The 21078-nt window shown below is 42.8% G+C and overlaps 1 protein-coding gene across 2 annotated transcripts in view; it reads right to left on the bottom strand.

The window, feature by feature from the left end:
* Positions 1–9024: 9024 nt before the first annotated feature.
* The window catches only part of LOC143768943 (membrane-spanning 4-domains subfamily A member 15-like), a 221952-nt gene continuing 209898 nt past the window's right edge, over positions 9025–21078 (bottom strand). The window contains exon 7 of one of the 2 annotated variants that reach the window (XM_077257550.1): positions 9025–9482. In XM_077257550.1, coding sequence (XP_077113665.1) covers positions 9321–9482 — 162 coding nt within the window. In that variant the 3' untranslated portion in view covers positions 9025–9320. Of the gene's footprint in view, positions 9486–21078 lie in introns of both variants that reach the window. The other variant, XM_077257549.1, reaches the window with a different exon arrangement.

The following is a 21078-nucleotide window of genomic DNA, read 5'->3' on the forward strand; positions in this document are numbered from 1 at the left end:
TGAGTGATTCACTGACTGCTGCCATCTTTGTACAGGAGGAGCACATGCGCAGTTTTAATGTGACTGCCGCTATCTGTCTGCACAAAGATGGCGGCAGTCTGATTTACTGTGCCTGCACGAATTACGCACAGGTGCAGTGAATCATTTGGCTGATCCCGGCAGCAGATGTGCGACGTGTCTACAGGCAGAGGAAGCCAGTCACATTAAAAATTGACTGTGTCTGACTGTGTACGGAGCATACCACATCTCCTGGGTAGGGGAGGAAGCAAAAGACAATACTGACATTACAGCAGGGCATCACAGTGGATTCATTTTGTGAGGTAAAATATTTCACTAACTATTTTTAAAACATATTTTACCTCAAAAAATGTATCTGGAGCGCCCACAAGGGCAATGGAGTACTCGGTACCGGGTCCTTCGGTTCACAGGGGGATGTCACGGTGGCTGACCCGGTCCAAGGCCCTTGGGACGTCCGTGTTTTAGGGAAAGGTCTTTAAAGGGATAGAGTTTATATTCGTGACGCCACCTGTGGTTTTCGGTCAGGGTGACCGACGCGGCTTAAAGGTGCCCGCTGGGGTGATGTTATGGCAGCTAGATGGTATACCTTCCCACAGGTGAAGTATGTCCCCAGGGCTTCCCAGTGTGTAGATGATGGATGGTGTGAGGCGCAGTGAAGAACGAGGACACAAGGTTGCAGTCTCTTTACGTTTTACTGAAGGCTTCAGCATCTATAGTCCAGAGCACTGGATCACAGGGCAGGCAGAGTCCTGCTGGTTTGGATGCAAGCAAAGAGTCCCCTTGTCCAGGTAGAAATCAGTAGCCTTCCTCTAGCACCTTGGTGTTGTAGTGCCTTACTGCTAAGCATCTCATAAGGTCCTCACAGATGTTGTAGATGTTGTGTCTCTCTCTCTGTCCCCCAGATGGATAGGACAAACCTGTATGACCGGTGGCTTGAGGTGTTTTACAGGGACTCTATCATGCCTCAGCCTCTAAGCGGTGCCACCTTGCCTACTGGGTGTAGGGGCGGATCAGTAACATGTAATTAGCTGTCCTGTCGGTCTCTGGAGCAAGGCATAAAGGACTGTTGCTCCCTCGGTGTTCCAGCTACCGGGATCCTGCGCCTCAGAAGGAGGCAGCCTGTATAGGGCAGAACTCCTCCTGGTATCCACACCTTTGCTATGACTTCTTCACCCTCTCTACAATACAGTTCTCTTTCAGTGTCCGTTCTTAGGAACTGCCGCACTTAGGGCAGGCACAGCTCCGTGTCCTTCTGTCTCAGCCTCTGACAGGCTCCCACCCCTGCCAGGGACCAACTACCTAAGCGAAGCTCAGCCAGCAACTGCCTAACTTCCTCCCCAGGCAACCAGTTTTACCTAAGTGTGAAGAGTGCCCCAATAAATAGGAGCATAGCTCCCCCTGGTGGCCTGGTGGAGTGCGAAATGTGTTGCATGTTTGTGATACCTGGATTCGGTTGTCATCCCTTGCCTCCAAACGTAACATCACTCCCCCCTAGAGGAGAATGATATTACTGCAACGACCAGGAACCTGGGGCGCTGCATATCCTCTGCGATCTAGTGTAATGTCAGTATTGTCTTTGAGGCGAGAACACAGCACAGGAAGGAGAGAAATGGGGGGGATAGCACATGGGGTAGACAGGTCAAAGAACAGAGCACAGACGGGAGAAGTCAGCACATGGGGAAAGAGAGAGTGGATAGGTGGGTGAGCACCTGGGGGAGAGATTCTCAATGCTGCAAAGCCTGCCCCCATCGCGACATTATCCCATCGGGCCTCCATCTAGTACATGAATAAGTATTTAACTTTCTTGATACAAATGGGACTCACATAAGAGTAATAAAATCACTTAAAAACATGCAATAACCCAAAACCATACCCCTACCCATATATATATATAACTAACTAGCCATGAGCTCAAATAGCCATGCACTAGAGGAGAAGTCATATGAATGCAGTGCCTAGTGACAACAAGGGTATGAAGAAGACCTATAGGGCAATTACATGAATAATTAAAGATGAGAGTGACCCAAGCTACTAATAAAGGTATATGTTGTAATAAACACAAGCTACAACCCTAGGCGTCCACAAGGAGGAGCAATAGAAACACAGACTGTGGAGAGAAATAATCTCCATGAGACAAGTCACAAGCAGGTCACAGGCAGAAACACCTCCTGCAAGGCAAACAGATGTGATCTAATAACATACCCATGGAAAGAGACAACTAAAAAGCACAATGGAGTTTGACATCAGGCTAGGGTAAGCCTGATAAAAAGGAGAGAGCCAGCATGTATTAGGTCTGCTCCCATTAGGGTATGTTTCCACGGTTAGGAACCGGCAGCGCTTTGGACGCAGAACATGTCCGCTGCGTCCAAAGCGCTGCCGGCTTTAGAACGCAGGTGATTCCGCATGTGTTCACTAAACCATGTGGAATCACCATGCCCAATACATTGAATGGGAAATTTATCTTGTGGAGATGGAGCGTCTCTGCAAGATAAATTGACATACTGCAGTTTCAAAAGACGCGTCGCATGTCCTTCACTGCAGGGAAGCCGGAGGCGTACCTGCACACATACTGGAGATGGGATTTCTTCAAATCCCATCCACTATGCTGTAACTTCTGGCTGCTGCGGGTTTGATGCTGCGGATAAACGCAGCGTCAAACCAGCAGCGTTTACTGACCATGAAAAAATACCCTTAACCCCTTAATCCCATATGACATACTATCCCGTCGAGGTGACCTGGGACTTAATTCCCAGTGACGGGATAGTACGTCATATGCAATCGGCCGCGCTCACGGGGGGAGCGCGGCCGACCGTGGCCGGGTGTCAGCCGACTATCGCAGCAAAATGTTACCAATAAAAACGTCAACTCGTCCCGCAAAAAACAAGACACCTCACATGACTCTGTGGACCAAAATATGGAAAAATTATAGCTCCCAAAATGTGGAGACGCAAAAACTATTTTTTGCAATAAAAAGCGTCTTTTAGTGTGTGACAGCAGCAAATCATAAAAATCCGCTAAAAAACCCGCTTTAAAAGTAAATCAAACCCCCCTTCATGACCCCCTAAGTTAGGGAAAAATAATAAAATTAAAAAAAGTATTTATTTCCATTTTCCCATTAGGGTTAGGGTTAGGGCTAGGGTTAGGGTTAGGGCTAGGGTTAGGGCTAGGGTTAGGGTTGGGGCTAGGGTTAGGGTTGGGGCTAGGGTTAGGGCTACAGTTAGGGTTGGGGCTAAAGTTAGGGTTAGGGCTGGGGCTAAAGTTAGGGTTACGGTTGGGGCTAAAGTTAGGGTTAGGGTTCAAGTTAGGGTTAGGGCTACAGTTAGGGTTGGGGCTAAAGTTAAGGTTAGGGTTTGGATTACATTTACGGTTGGGATTAGGGTTAGGGGTGTGTCAGGTTTAGGGGTGTGATTAGGGTTATGGTTGGGATTAGGGTTAGGGGTGTGTTGGAGTTAGGGGTGTGGTTAGGGTTGGGATTAGGGTTAGGGGTGTGTTGGGGTTAGGGGTGTGGTTGGGGTTAGGGGTGTGGTTGGGATTAGGGTTAGGGGTGTGTTTGGGTTAGGGTTTAAGTTACAATTGGGGGTTTCCACTGTTTAGGCATATCAGGGCTCTCCAAACACGACATGGCGTCCGATCTCAATTCCAGCCAATTCTGTGTTGAAAAAGTAAAACAGTGCTCCTTCCCTTCCGAGCTCTCCCGTGCGCCCAAACGGGGGTTTACTCCAACACATGTGGTATCAGTGTACTCAGGACAAATTGGACAACAACTTTTGGGGTCCAATTTCTCTTGTTACCCTTGGGAAAATAAAAATTTTGGGGGCTAAAAAACCATTTTTGTGGGAAAAAAATATTTTTTTATTTTTAAGGCTCTGCGTTATAAACTGTAGTGAAACACTTGTGGGTTCAAAGTTCTCACAACACATCTAGATAAGTTCCTAGGGGGGTCTAGTTTCCAATATGGGGTCACTTGTGGGGGTTTCTACTGTTTAGGTACATCAGGGGCTCTGCAAATGCAACGTGACGCCTGCAGACCAATCCATCTAAGTCTGCATTCCAAATGGCGCTCCTTCCCTTTCGAGCTCTGCCATGCGTGCAAACGGTGGTTCCCCCACATGTAGGGTATCAGCGTACTCAGGAAAATTTGGACAACAACTTTTGGGGTCCAATTTCTCCTGTTACCCTTGGAAAAATACAAAACTGGGGGCTAAAAATTAATTTTTGTGGAAAAAAAATGATTTTTTATTTTCACGGCTCTGCGTTATAAACTGTAGTGAAACACTTGGGGGTTCAAAGTTCTCACAACACATCTAGCTAAGTTCCTTGGGGGGTCTAGTTTCCAATATGGGGTCACTTGTGGGGGTTTCTACTGTTTAGGTGCATCAGGGGCTCTGCAAATGCAATGTGATGCCTGCAGACCAATCCATCTAAGTCTGCATTCCAAATGGCGCTCTTTCCCTTTCCGAGCTCTGCCATGCGTGCAAACAGTGGTTCCCCCCCATGTAGGGTATCAGCATACTCAGGACAAATTGGACAACAACTTTTGGGGTCCAATTTCTCCTGTTACCCTTGGGAAAATACAAAACTGGGGCTAAAACATTATTTTTGTGGAAAAAAAAAGAATTTTTATTTTCACTGCTCTGCGTTATAAACTGTAGTGAAACACTTGGAGGTTCAAAGCTCTCACAACACATCTAGATAAGTTCCTTATGGGGTCTACTTTCCAAAATGGTGTCACTTGTGGGGGGTTTCAATGTTTAGGCACATCAGTGGCTCTCCAAACGCAACATGGCGTCCCATCTCAATTCCAGTCAATTTTGCATTGAAAAGTGAAAAGGCGCTCCTTCCCTTCCGAGCTCTGCCATGTGCCCAAACAGTGGTTTACCCCCACATATAGGGTATCAGCGTAATCAGGACAAATTGCACAACAATGTTTGGCATCCAATTTATTTTCTTACCCTTGGGAAAATAAAAAATTGAGGGCGAAAAATCATTTTTGTGAAAAAATATGATTTTTTATTTTTACGTCTCTGCATTATAAACTTCTGTGAAGCACTTGGTGGGTCAAAGTGCTCACCACACCTCTAGATAAGTTCCTTAGGGGGTCTACTTTCCAAAATGGTGTCACTTGTGGGGGGTTTCAATGTTTAGGCACATCAGTGGCTCTCCAAATGCAACATGGCGTCCCATCTCAATTCCTGTCAATTTTGCATTGAAAAGTCAAACGGCGCTCCTTCCCTTCCGAGCTCTGCCATGCGCCCAAACTGTGGTTTACCCCCACATATGGGGTATCGGCGTACTCAGGACAAATTGTACAACAACTGTTGGGGTCCATTTTCTCCTGTTACCCTTGGTAAAATAAAACAAATTGGAGCTGAAGTAAATTTTTTGTGAAAAAAAGTTAAATGTTCATTTTTTTTTAAACATTCCAAAAATTCCTGTGAAACACCTGAAGGGTTAATTAACTTTTTGAATGTGGTTTTGAGCACCTTGACGGGTGCAGTTTTTAGAATGGTGTCACACTTGGTTCTTTTCTATCATATAGACCCCACAAAATGACTTCAAATGTGATGTTGTCCCTAAAAAAAATGGTGCTGTAAAAATGAGAAATTGCTGGTCAACTTTTAACCCTTATAACTCCCTAACAAAAAAAAAATTGGTTCCAAAATTGTGCTGATGTAAAGTAGACATGTGGGAAATGTTACTTATTAAGTATTTTGTGTGACATATCTCTGTGATTTAAGGGCATAAAAATTCAAAGTTGGAAAATTGCGAAATTTTCCAAATTTTTCCCCAAATTTCTGCTTTTTTCACAAATAAATGCAGGTAGTATCAAATAAATGTTACCACTGTAATGAAGCCCAATATGTCTCGAGAAAACAGGGTCAGAATCACCAGGATCCATTGAAGCGTTCCAGAGTTATAACTTCATAAATGGACAGTGGTCAGAATTGTAAAAATTGGCCCGGTCATTAATGTGCAAACCACCCTTGAGGCTTAAGGGGTTAATGTTATTGGACCACACTATTAGCAGAAAGTATTTAGATTCTGAAATGTGAACTCTCCTGCTTGCACCACACTATTAGCACAAATAATTTGGATGCTGGAAGGTTCAATTGACACAGTACCCTATCTGGCTAAACTAGCTGACACTAAAATGCCTAGCTAACTATCTGACTACTTGCAGCAACAGCAGAAGCAGCCTCTCTGTGCTATCACACTGACAAAATGATGCAAAAACAACATATCTGCTTTTTATATGGAGAGGGACATGTGACTTCGGCAGCCAATGACAGAAGCCCTTACGTCTGGATGTTGTGGATAGTTTCTGCGCCCTCATTGGGTCCCGGAATCTCCACACATTTAAGTTAATAAAAAAAAAATACAGTCATCCGCTCCTCTGACATCTCCCCACCCGCTCCCCTCATCAAACACATCCCCCACTCATCATACAGCACCACTATCCTAGCCAAAGTTCTAACAAAAGCATTAGTGGAAACTCCCTGATTTACTGAGCTTTGCCAATTTTGAGTAAAAATGCTCTGGAATCCGAACACAAATCCAAATGTAGAATGTTCGTGCCGAATTTGAGATTGGCGTACATTTTCTAAACAAGGTTGCTTATTTCTAGTCCCGAACCTATGGGTGGAGGACATCTCCATGCTTGACAAAGTAGGGGACTTGGACACCCTCTTCCTTGTATTTGAAAATCTTGCCATCAGTACCTTCTGCCTGAGGACCAGTGGATCTGGTTCTTAATCCCGTGGCTCAGGATAAAGGCCCTGGAAATCTTTTGGTACCTCTGCCCAGCGAGACCACCCCAAGCTATGAGGAAATCAAGTAGGCTCTGGTCTGGCAGTACAATGTGACCCCTGAGATGTACTGGAAGAAGCTCCGGAGTAAGCAGCGGAGTCTTGCAGACAACTGGGCTGATCACATGTGGACCCTACTGAGAGCAGTTGATCAATGAACCTCAGGATTGGAGCTCACCTCCGTCCAGCAGTTGAAAAAGCTCATCATGACTGAACAATTTCTGTGAAACTGCCCGGAGGACCTTCAGCAGTATCTCAAAGACCGGAAGCCAAAGGGGCCCTCGGCAACAGCGACACATGCAAACAAGTATTCCAACAACAGGACTCCAGAGGCCAAGAAACTTTCTGGCTGGAGAGGGAGCAAGATGAACTTGGTGTCTGCTGTCCCTGCCCCTAATCCCAAGGGGGCACCTGCCCATGCTTTCCTCTCCACGTCGGTAGCAGAGCTCCGACATAGTCATCTCAGATAACCTGGACACTTCAAAGCCATGGGTTCCCAGTGCCAGAAGGGTCCGTCACCATCCCTGAAACTGATTATTGCTTTTTGTGTGGGAGGGGGTGGTATGAGGTTCCTTGATAACCATCAGCCAGTCAGCATAGGCCCGGTCATGGGACCTGAGCTGGTGTCCCCACAGGATTTGGTACGTGGAAACAGCACTGTCTATCGCCATAGTGTATTTGTACTTGGGCGCCAGGAGGGTAGTGCAGGAGGTGGTGGTTATCTTTAATATTCCCATGAGTGTTTTGCTGGGGACAGACTGTCATGTGAGATTGTCACAGAGGGAATAGACAGCTAGCTAAAGGGGAGCATGCAATTGAGAGCAGGGCAGTCCAAGGAGAGGTAGGGCTCCCAGGCGAGTACTCATTGCAGAGTTCCTCCAGAACTGGGATGTCAGAGGGCCAGGTCAGTCAGTCTCGACTGGCGACTTGGCCGGAAGAGGAGGAGAAGCGGGCACTACCTGCTGTTGCAGTGGCCGTGGCCACTGTTAAACACAGTGGTAGCACCAGAGCCCAAGAGGCCATTCAGGAAACCAACAGTTTCCCCTCTTCTGAACAAGTGACTGCTGTGTCAGACGGAAGCCAGGAGACAGGTCCCGGGGAACTGACAGAAGATGTGGTGGTCTCGTCTTAGGGTTAGGGTTGGGGTTAGGGTTTGGGTTAGGTGTAGTTTTAGGCTTAGGGTTGGGGTTGGGCTTAGGGTTACAGTTAGTATTGGGCTTAGGATTAGTTTTAGGGTTTGGTTTAGGCTTAGGGTTCGATTTAGTGTTGGGCTTAGGGTTAAGTTTAGTGTTGGGCTTAGTGTTACAGTTGAGCTTAGGGTTAGGTTTAAGGTTGGGTTTAGTGTTAGTGTTGGGCTTAGGGTTAGTGCTGGGTTTGGGTTAGGCCGGGGTCACACTTGCGAGTGTGATGCGAGAAACTCGCACGAGTCTCTTGCATCAATACCCAGCGCTTCCGCTGGCACTCAGGACTGGAGTGTGCAGCCGCATGTATTTCTATGCAACCGCACATTCCGGTCCCGAGTGACAGCGGCAGCGCTGGGAATTTATGCAAGAGACTCGCGCGAGTTTCTCGCATCACACTTGTTAGTGTGATCCCGGCCTTAGGGCTGGGGTTGGTCTTAGGGTTGGGTTTAGTATTAGGGTTGGGCTTAGGGTTAGGGTTAGTATTGGGAGCCCTGTAAATGTGACATGTCGGCCGCAATCTATATCAGCCAATTTGTGTTCCCTAATTCAAACTGTGCTTCTTCCGTTCCGATCACTTCCATTTGTCCAACAGAACTTTTTGGTTATGTGTGGGGAATCGCTATGCTATAAAAAAAAAGTGTGTAACAAAGGATGGGGTCCACATTTTAGTGTTACCTTTTGCAAAAGTGAAACATTGGAGCTAAAGCAACATTCTAGAGGTAATTTTTTTTTCATTCCACTTTGCATTAATTCCTGTGTAGCACATGAAGGGTTAAAAAATGACAGTTTTGAAATATTTCAGGGGGTGCACTTTTTAAAATGGTATCACTTTGGGGGAGTTTCCAATATATAGGCCCTTCAAAGTTAATTTAAATCTGAATAGGTCATAAAGAAACAGGTTTTGTAAATTTGTGGAAAAAATGAGAAATTGCTGCAAAACTTTTAATCCCTCTAACATCCTAACAAAATAAAATAATGTTTGAAAAAGATGCAGATGTAAAGTAGACATAGTGGAAATGTTATTTATTAATTATTTTATACAGCATGACTAACTGTTTAAGAATATAAAGACTGAAAATGTGAAAATTGGGATTTTTTTTCAACATTTTCACCAAAATTGCGATATTTTCACAAATAAATGCAAATCATATCAAACAAATTTTACCACTATTATGAGGTACAATATGTCACAAAATAACATTCCCAGAATTGGTGGGATCCATTGAAGCATTCCAGAGTTATTACATCAAAGTGACAGTGGTCAGATTTAAAAAATTTTGCCAGGTCAGTAAGGGCAAAATTAGCTTGGTAACTAAGGGGTTACGGTGATAATGCTGTTTTTCTGATTATCATAGCTGGTTGGAAAAGCTGGATATTGAGGAATAAGAGCTACTGCAGAAGAAGTTGAGACTCCCAAATGGGAAACTGTTGGATGAATGTTGTGGGCCAAGCCATCAGTCTGCATTACAAAAACCTGCTGGGGAAGAAAAAATAATTATTAAATACCTTGACGTACAAAGATTGCTATATTCCATTTTTTAAAGTATATTTATGCTTGAAAGTTTGTGAAACCATTAGAATTTTCCATAAATGTTTATCTAAAGCTACAAAAATGCAGAATTGCAGTTTTTTGGTCATCCCCAAAAGAATTAAAGGGAACCTGTCAGCAGGATTGTGCACAGCAACCTACAGACAGTGTCAGGTTGGCACTGTTATACTGATTAGGCCGGGGTCACATTTAAGGTATGAAAAATCGGTCCGAGTCTCCCTGCCGAGAGTCGCACAAGTGTTCTCCATATGGTCATCCGTGTGTACTCTGTTTGCAATGCATTGATGCAATTTCCTCACATATATGTATCCGTATGACATCCGTATGCAATACGATTTTAACATGAGCTATTACATACAGCAGCTCTCTGTCATTTACACATCGTTTTAAAACGAAATATTCTTCAAAACACACACATATGCAGCTCTGGCACAAATTAAGAGACCACTGCAAAATGTTCAGTTTGTCTGATTTTTCTCTTTATAGGTATATTTTTGAGTAAAAGGTAAATTTTTCATTTATTCTATAAACTACTGACAACATGTTTCCGAATTTCAAAGCAATAATTTTGTATTTTTTTCTGAAAAGGAGAAATGATCAAAATTACAAAAAAAAACAAGTGCTTTCAGACCTCGAATAATGCAAAGAAAACAAGTTCATAATCATTTAGAAACAACAATATGAATGTTTTAACTCAGGAAGAGTTCAGAAATCAACATTTTGTGGAATAACCATAATTTTTAATGACAGCTTTCACGAGTCTTGGCATGCTTTCCACCAGTCTTTTCACACTGCTCCTGGCGCAAAAAATTTAAGCAGTTCTTTGTTTGATGGCTTGTGACTATCCATCATCCTCTTGATTACATTCCAGAGGTTTTCAATGGGGTTCAGGTCTGGAGATTGGGCTGCCCATGACAAGGTTTTAATGTGGTGGTCTCTTTTTGCCATTGCTGTGTATCTATCTATCTATCTATCTATCTATCTATCTATCTATCTATCTATCTATCTATCTATCTATCTATCTATCCCTGTCCCCATTGCTGTTCTGCATAGGAACCCCTCAGTCAGATAATTACAGAGTCTTGCTATGGATACAAGATCAAGAGTGGAAGCATCATCCGCCACCTCCTCTACATGTATGACATCAAGCTATATGCAAAAAACCAACAAGACGTCAATTCATTGATCCACCTGACAAGGATTTACAGCAAAGACATTGGGATGTCCTTCGGACTGGAGAAGTGCAGCTGGTTGGTAATAAAGAGAGGCAAGGTAGTCAAGACTGATGGAGTGGAATTACCAGCAGGGCACATAGCAGATGTAAGGACAAGCTACAAGTTCCTCAGCATCCCACAGGTATACGGTAACCATGATGAGGAGGCAAGGAAAGCAACAACATCCAAATACCATCAAATGGTAAGACAGGTCCTGAAGAGCTAGCTCAATGCAGAGGCATAGCTAGGGTTTTGGTTCAGGGAGGGCGAAACTTCTGAGCGGGCCCCTAACCAGGTAACCTTGATTACAACTTGGTGACACACCCTAATAGTGGAGGAGAGCCTCTGCAGATAACCGCACTGTTGCTAAAAATAATCTCTATATATAGACCAATATTGATATTACCGCCATATGGTCAGTGGTAGATACCAGTCCTACAGAACATATAAGAGATTTCAGCACAGTTACAGATGGTGACTTACAGAGGACGATCTTTCTGATGGAATCATTCACTTTTCCCGATTTCTCCATCTGGCCCAGACCCACATGACTTTTTCCAGCCAGGACTTGTCTGCAGAGATTACAACAAAGATACATTTCGCTTCTCATTTTCCAGCCCCATCACCATCTATTCCCAACCTGCACAAACTCCTCAACCTGCTGATACTCTAAATACTGAGCCGCTGCTGCCGTATCTGTCCCTATTACTGCATCTGCTCTGTGGAACAGTGTGCCTCTAGATGGTAAAAAAAACCTCTAGAATATAGTAATGCCAAGTGCAAGTGCCCGATAAAACAGTGCCCACATTTTGTCCCCTAGAAACCTAGAAAGTAATAATGCCCTCTCTGCCCCTTTGACAGTCACAGTAACCCGAGTTCCCTATAACAATAAGTGCCCACTTTACATGTAATAATGTCCCGAGTCTCCCCCTGTACAGCTCCCTTATACACAGTTTAATGACCCCTCACTATATACTACCACTCACACAGTATACTGACCGCTTAGTAGCCACTAAACTGTTTAATGTCTCCAAAATTGAATGATGCCCCCCTCAGTGTAATCTCTACACTGTATGATGAACCCCTAGATAGCCCCCATATAGTATAATGCACCAGATAGTTCTCAATATAGTACAATGAACTCCTCGTAGGCCTCTGGAGCATTACAATTTGTTGGTTCCATTAAACTCTCAAAATGGCCAGAAAAAAAAAACTTTCATGTGAAACTCGACAGTCTATTCTTGTTTTTAGAAATGAAGGCTATTCCATGCAAGAAATTGCCAAGAAGCTGAAGATTTCCTACAACGGTGTGTACTACTCCCTTCAGAGGAGAGCACAAACAAGCTCTAACCAGAGTAGAAAGAGAAGTGGGGGGCCCCGCTGCACAACTGAGCAACAAGACAAGTACATTAGAGTCTGTAGTTTGAGAAATCGACCCCTCACAGGTCCTCAACTGGCAGCTTCATTAAATAGTACACGCAAAACGCCAGTGTCAATGTCTACAGTGAAGAGGCGACTCCGGGATGCTGGCCTTCAGGGCAGAGTGGCAAAGAAAAAGCCATATCTGAGACTGGCTAATAAAAGGAAAAGATTAATATGAGCAAAATAACACAGACATTGGACAGAGGAATATTGGAAAAAGTGTTATGGACAGACAAATCCAAGTTTGAGGTGTTTGGATCACACAGAAGAACATTTGTGACACGCAGAACAACTGAAAAGATGCTGGAAGAGTGCCTGACGCCATCTGTCAAGCATGGTGGAGGTAATGTGATGGTCTGGGGTTGCTTTGGTGCTGGTAAAGTGGGAGATTTGTTCAAGGTAAAAGGGATATTGAATAAGGAAGGCTTTCACTCTATTTTGCGACACCATGCCACACCCTGTGGTCAGCGCTTGATTGGAGCCAATTTCATCGTACAACAGGACAATGACCCAAAGCACACCTCCAAATTATACAAGAATTATTTAGGGAAGAAGAAGGCAGCTGGTAATCTATCTGTAATGGAGTGGTCAGCGCAGTCACCAAGTCAACCCCATTGAGCTGTTGTGGGAGCAGTTTGACTGTATGGTACGCAAAATGTGCCCATCAAGCCAAACCAACTTGTGGGAGGGGCTTCTGGAAGCATGGGGTGAAATTTCTCCAGATTACCTCAGCAAATTAACTGCTAGAATGCCAAAGGTCTACAATGCTGTAATTGCTGCAAAGGGAACATTATTTGACGAAAGCAATACTTGAAGGAGAAAATTACTATTTCAAATAAAAATCTTTTTTTTCCAAACCTTGTCAATGTCTGGACTAGATTACCAATTCATTTGGCAACTCATTTGATTAATAAAAGTATGAGTTTTCATGGAAAACACAAAATTGTCTGGGTGACCCTAAACTTTTGAACGGTAGTGTCTATATCTAATATACAGTTATATGAAAAAGTTTGGGCACCCCTATTAATCTTAAGCTTAATGTTTTATAAAAATTGTTTTTTTTGCAACAGCTATTTCAGTTTCATATATCTAATAACTGTTGGACACAGTAATGTTTCTGCCTTGAAATGAGATTTATTGTACTAACAGAAAATGTGCAATCTGCATTCAAACAAAATTTGACAGGTGCATAAGTATGGGCACCCTTATCATTTTCTTGTTTTAAATACTCGTACCTACTTTTTACTGACTTACTAAAGCACTTTTTTTTGTTTTGTAACCTCATTGAGCTTTGAACTTCATAGCCAGGTGTATGCAATCATGAGAAAAGCTACTTAAAGTGGCCACTTACAAGTTGTTCTCCTGTTTGAATCTCCTCTGAAGAGTGGCATCATGGGCTCCTCAAAACAACTGTCAAATGATCTGAAATCAAAGATTATTCAACATAGTTGTTCAGGGGAAGGATACAAAAAGCTGTCTAAGATTTAACCTGTCAATTTCCACTGTGAGGAACATAGTAAGGAAATGGAAGAACGCAGGTACAGTTCTTGTTAAGGCCAGAAGTGGCAGGCCAAGAAAAACATCAGAAAGGCAGAGAAGAAGAATGGTGAGATCAGTCAAGGACAATCCTCAGACCACCTCCAGAGAGCTGCAGCATCAACATGCTGCAGATGGTGTCACTGTGCATCGGTCAACTATACAATGCACTTTGCACAAGGAGAAGCTGTATGGGAGAGTGATGCGAAAGAAGCCTTTTCTGCAAGCACGCCACAAACAGAGTCGGCTAAGGTACGCAAAAGCACATTTGGAGAAGCCAATTTCTTTTTGGAAGAAGGTCCTGTGGACTGATGAAACCAAGATTGAGTTGTTTGGTCATACAAAAAGGCGTTATGCATTGCGGCAAAAAAACACAGCATTCCAAGAAAAACACTTGCTACCCACAGTAAAATTTTGTGGAGGTTCCATCATGCTTTGGGGCTGTGTGGCCAATGCCGGCACCGGGAATCTTGTTAAAGTTGAGGGACGCATGGATTCCTCTCAGTATCAGCAGATTCTTGACAATAATGTTCATGAATCAGTGACAAAGTTGAAGTTACGCAGGGGATGGATCTTTCAGCAAGACAATGATCCAAAACACCGCTCCAAATCTACTCAGGCATTCATGCAGAGGAACAATTACACTGTTCTGGAATGGCCATCCCAGTCCCCAGACCTGAATATTATTGAACATCTGTGGGATCATTTGAAGAGGGCTGTCCACGCTCGGCGACCATCAAACTTAACTGAACTGGAATTGTTTTGTAAAGAGGAGTGGTCAAAAATACCTTCATCCAGGATCCAGGAACTCATTAAAAGCTACAGGAAGCGACTAGAGGCTGTTATTTTTGCAAAAGGAGGATCTACTAAATATTAATGTCACTTTTCTGGTGAGGTGCCCATACTTATGCACCTGTCAAATTTTGTTTGAATGCAGATTGCACATTTTCTGTTAGTACAATAAACCTCATTTCAAGGCAGAAACATTACTGTGTCCAACAGTTATTAGATATATGAAACTGAAATAGCTGTTGCAAAAAAAACAATTTTTATAAAACATTAAGCTTAAGATTAATAGGAGTGCCCAAACTTTTTCATATAACTGTATAAAGCTGAATGTGTGTGTGTGTGTGTGTGTGTGTGTGTGTGTGTGTATGTGTGTATGTATGTGTGTATGTCCGAGATTTGCATCTGCACCGTCGCAGCTACAGCCACAAAATATTGCACAGTCACATGTCTGGACCCCGAGAGCGTCATAGGCTATGTTGTGAGGCAAAATTTTAACCCTGCGCTTTCCAATTCACCAAACAATTTTGCCCCTATCTACATAATGGGGAAAAAGTGAAAGGAAAAGTGTTGAAGACAAATTGACAGTTGCCAGATGTGAGCAAGGGGGACTTAAAGAATGAGAGTGATGGCGCCAAAGAGTATATACCGTACAGTTGCTAAGGTGGGGCCCCGACATGGGATACTCACCACACATGGGGATATGAACACACACAAAACGCGCCACACACTACCACGTGCTTGAACACATATACCACCTTCAGTACACATTTCACCACACATACACCAACCTCACCACATAAAAGTCGAAACACAAAAGTCACAGCTCAAAACTCACCACGCGCAAAATTCGCCACATGCAAAACTAGGCTCATGCAAAATTAGGCTCACGCAAAACTAGCCACTCGTGCAAAACTCACCTCATGGAAAACTCGCCACACGCAAAACTTGCACATGTGGAAAAATTGCCACATGCACAAAAGTTGCAACACATGCAAAAGTTGCCTCACAGAAAACTTGCACATACTCAAAACGCACCACACAGAAAAAATTCACCACGCGCAAAACACGCCATGCGCAAAACTTGCTGCACACAACTTGCTACTAGAGATGAGCGGTGTTCGAGTTGAACTGTTCGCCAATTTCAAATTTGAGCTGTTTTGGGCGGTGTTCGAGTCATTCGACGAACCCGAACAATTTGCTTAAAATTCGGCTGTTCGAGTTTCTGTTCGATAACTGTTCGTTCACCAAAAGCCTAGCTTGATTTGCACATTAAAGCTGTTTATCATTGTTAATAGACTGTTTCAGTGTATAGTGGGCGGTGGGGGATAGAAAATAACGCCGATCTCCTTTTTTTTTTTCTTTCCCGCATTTACAGAGGGGCGGTGCAGTCTCTCAGCCTATCAGCAGTGCACACACACACAGCAATGTGCATGTGATGCACACAAGCAAGGGCATGCGTCATTGGCTGTGTATGTCACATGTCCTTGCCCTATAAGAACCAGCCATTTGCCCCGTCGCCACCATTTCCTCACTGCTGCAGCTTAGTGTTAGACGGCACCGCTGCTGCTGTGGGCGCTATACAAACTAAGAGTGTTTTTTTGGAGCGAATTGTCAGAGAGATAGGTTTAGGGAGTCGGGAGGAGTCGGGACTAGTTGTAATATCAGCCCTTTTCAGGGTAGGTTACAGCAGTTCATAGCACTGTTTGCTAGGCAGGTCTGAGCCAGTGCTGTGCAAGTGTTAGTCACAGCATTTGGTGTAATCTAGCTCAGCCAATCCTTTTGGGCTAGTAGCATTGTCTGATAGTCATCTGAGTAGCCCGCCTGTGAAGCTAGCTACACCGCCTGTGTATCTCAATTTTTACTGCATCTAACCTAATAAATCGTTTTGGGGTTTAGGGCTTAGTAGCAGTGTCTGCACGTCAGCAGAGTAGCCCGCCTGTGAAGCTAGCTACACCGCCTGTGTATCTCAATTTTTACTGCATCTAACCTAATAAATCGTTTTGGGGTTTTGGGCTTAGTAGCAGTGTCTAGGGTTGAGCGACCTTTACTTTTATAGGATCGGGTCGGGTTTCACGAAACCCGACTTTTTCAAAAGTCAGGTCGAGTGAAATCGTCCGATCCTATAAAAAAGTCGGGGTCGGGGTCGGCCGAAACTCGAAACCCAATGCAGTGCATTGGGTTTCCAATGGTTCCCAGGGTCTGAAGGAGCGGAAACTCTCCTTCAGGCCCTGGGATCCATATTTAAGTGTAAAATAAAGAATTAAAATAAAAAATATCGCTATACTTACACTCTGACGGGCCCTGGTACTAACCGGGAACTTTCTTTCCTTAGAATCAGCCTTCCAGGACCTCGCGGTGACGTCGCGGTGACGTCGCGGTGACGTCGCGGCTTGTGATTGGTTCGCGGCCGCCCATGTGACCGTGACATCACCGGAGGTCCTGGAAGGGCTGATTCTTAGGAAGGAAGGCTGCCGGAACGAAGCCGAGGGTGAGTATATACCTATTAGGTATATACTCACTCTCGGACACGCCCTGCGTCGTCAAAAAATCAGATTTTTGTGATCAGTCAAGATCACCACACGATGCTTAGCTCCCTCGAGCCAATGTCGCCACTCCTCAAATGCCCACTTCATAGCCAACAACTCCCGATTACCAACATCATAATTCCGCTCGGCAGGCAAAAACTTTCTTGAAAAGTAAGCACAAGGCTTCATCACAGAGCAATCAGAGCTTCTCTGCGACAAAACAGCCCCTGCTCCAATCTCAGAAGCATCAACCTCGACCTGAAAAGGAAGAGAGATATCAGGCTGACATAAAACTGGAGCCGAAGAAAACCGGCGCTTCAGCTCCTGAAAGGCTTCCACGGCCGCAGGAGACCAATTAGTCACATCAGAACCCTTCTTGGTCAAATCCGTCAAGGGTTTAACCACGCCAGAAAAATTAGCAATGAAGTGACGGTAAAAATTAGCAAAACCCAAGAACTTCTGAAGACTCTTAACAGATGTATATGTACCTCAAGAAAATATTTACTGACAAATCAATAAATAATTTTTAATCAAATTCATTTTATTTATATTAAAAGAACATTACACAACAATTATCAATGTTTTATTAAAAAGATTTTTTACCGTTAAAATAACTGAAAATATATAAAAGTATATAAAAAAAAAATATATATATAAATATATAAACTGTATGTGGGGGGCTGTGGTACACAAAACTCGACTGGCAAAATCAGTAACAATAAATCACATAAAGTGCTGATGCAATCAAATCAGGATTAAATGTACATTAAATATTAAAAGTGCAGTCATAAACCGGCCATAATGTGCAAAAATATGCAGAAGAATTGGAGGAAAAGTTTTTTTATATATGAATGATACAAATATAAGCACCTAATTGATATACAATTGGAAAAATCAAATAAATATATAAATAAATATAAAAGATATATAATATAAAAAAAGATAAATGATAAATAATAACCCAAATGAATATAAACAAATATATAGTGAATGTGTCGAGTGTAATCAATTATATTGTAGCCAATTGTACATCTATAATCATGCACATAGTATGCAAAGGCATACACAAATGGAAGCCGGACCTTACCAACGCGCGTTTCGCACCTGCTTCGTGACGAAGCAGGTGCGAAACGCGCGTTGGAGTGGTGTGTGTGGGGCACTCCCTGACGAAGCAGGTGCGAAACGCGCGTTGGAGTGGTGTGTGTGGGGGCTGCGGTGCACTTGTCCGTTTGGTAAGGTCCGGCTTCCATTTGTGTATGCCTTTGCATACTATGTGCATGATTTGAAGAGTGTGTTACAACTAATAACATTATTATTGCACTTTAGAATTTGGAGGGTTAATAATATACTATGGCAGTATTATAGATGTACAATTGGCTACAATATAATTGATTACACTGTTATCAATTGTTCACATTCCGACACACATATATATATTATATATACTTTTTTTATTCACATTCACAGGTATTTGCTTGATGTGTTCATTTATATAAAATTTAGAGTTATTGCTTTTTTAGCTTTCTCACATATGATTTTGCAAATTGTGTGTTAATTGCAACTTTCACACTTATTATTTATTAGTATATATACATATATAGATATTTATTCATTGCACAGTATTTACTTCAATATATTACATCGACACATTCACTATATATTTGTTTATATTCATTTGGGCTATTATTTATCATTTATCTTTTTTTATATTATATATCTTTTATATTTATTTATATATTTATTTGATTTTTCCAATTGTATATCAATTAGGTGCTTATATTTGTATCATTCATATATAAAAAAACTTTTCCTCCAATTCTTCTGCATATTTTTGCACATTATGGCCGGTTTATGACTGCACTTTTAATATTTAATGTACATATAATCCTGATTTGATTGCATCAGCACTTTATGTGATTTATTGTTACTGATTTTGCCAGTCGAGTTTTGTGTACCACAGCCCCCCACATACAGTTTATATATTTATATATATATATTTTTTTATATACTTTTATATATTTTCAGTTATTTTAACGGTAAAAAATCTTTTTAATAAAACATTGATAATTGTTGTGTAATGTCCTTTTAATATAAATAAAATGAATTTGATTAAAAATTATTTATTGAGTTGTCAGTAAATATTTTCTTGGGGTACATGTTTGTTGTGCAATATTTACTGGATAGATTATATTTTGAGAATTATTTGGTATTTCTTTTCTATATAGGATTTTTTTCTTAACAGATGTAGGCCGAGTCCAGTCATGAATAGCCTGGACCTTGACTGGGTCCATCTCAATAGTAGAAGGAGAAAAATTAAACCCAAAAAGGAAACCTTCTGTACTCCGAAGAGACATTTTGAGCCCTTCACAAATAAGGCATTAGCACGCAGGACCTGAAACACCATCCTGACCTGCTTCACATGGGACTCCCAATCCTCAGAAAATACCAAAATGTCATCCAGATACACAATCATAAATTTATCCAGATATTCTCGGAAGATGTCATGCATGAAGGACTGAAACACAGAAGGAGCATTGGAGAGTCCAAAAGGCATCACCAAGTACTCAAAATGGCCTTCGGGCGTATTAAATGCTGTTTTCCATTCATGCCCCTGCTTAATACGCACAAGGTTATACGCACCACAAAGATCTATCTTGGTGAACCAACTGGACCCCTTAATCCAAGCAAACAGATCAGACAATAATGGCAAAGGATACTGAAATTTGACCGTGATTTTATTTAGAAGACGATAATCTATACAAGGTCTCAGAGAACCATCCTTCTTGGCCACAAAAAAGAATCCTGCACCAAGAGGGGATGAGGACGGCCGAATATGTCCCTTCTCCAAAGACTCCTTTATATAACTCCGCATAGCGGCATGTTCTGGTACAGACAAATTAAAAAGTCATCCCTTAGGGAACTTACTACCAGGAATCAAATTTAAAGCACAATCACAATCCCTATGAGGAGGTAGGGCACCGGATCTGGGCTCATCAAATACATCCTGGTAGTCCGACAAAAACTCAGGGACCTCAGAAGGAGTGGAAGAAGCAATTGACACCAAAGGAGCTTTGCCATGAATCCCCTGGCAACCCTAACTTGACACAGACATAGCTTTCCAATCCAGAACTGGATTATGGGCCTGCAGCCATGGCAGACCCAAAACGACAACATCATGCAAATTATGCAGCACAAGAAAGCGAATCACCTCCTGATGTACAGGAGTCATGCACATGGTCACTAGAGTCCAATACTGAGGCTTATTCTCAGCCAATGGTGTAGCATCAATTCCCCTCAGTGGAATAGGGAATTCCAAAGGCTCCAGGACCAAACCACAGCGCCTGGCAAACGACAAATCCATCAGATTCAGGGCAGCACCTGAATCCACAAAAGCCATAACCGAGTAGGATGACAAAGAACAAATTAAAGTAACAGACAAAATGAATTTAGGCTGTATAGTACCAACAGTGACAGGTTTAGCGATTTTTTTTAAGCGCTTAGAGCATGCTGAGATAACATGAGTAGAATCACCACAGTAAAAGCACAACCCATTTTGACGTCTATGACTTTGCCGCTCAATTCTGGTCAGAATTCTGTCACATTGCATAGACTCAGGTCTCTGTTCAGAAAACACCGCCAGATGGTGCGCAGATTTGCGCTCCCGCAAACGCCGATCAATCTGAATGGCCAAAGCCATTGAGTCATTCAGACTAACAGGCATGGGGAACCCCACCATAACATTCTTAATGGCTTCAGAAAGACCTTCTCTGAAATTTGCAGCCAGGGCACACTCATTCCATTGAGTAAGCACCGACCATTTCCTAAATTTTTGACAATACACCTCTGCTTCATCCTGTCCCTGACAGAGGTCCAGCAAAGCCTTTTCTGCCTGGTTCTCAAGATTAGGTTCCTCATAAAGCAGTCCAAGCGCCAAAAAAAACGCATCCACATTCAGCAATGCAGGATCTCCTGGCGCCAGGGAGAAAGCCCAATCTTGAGGGTCGCCACGTAACAAGGAGATAACAATTTTAACTT

Source organism: Ranitomeya variabilis, chromosome 4, assembly GCF_051348905.1.
Source record: "Ranitomeya variabilis isolate aRanVar5 chromosome 4, aRanVar5.hap1, whole genome shotgun sequence".
NCBI classification, from domain to species: domain Eukaryota; kingdom Metazoa; phylum Chordata; class Amphibia; order Anura; family Dendrobatidae; genus Ranitomeya; species Ranitomeya variabilis.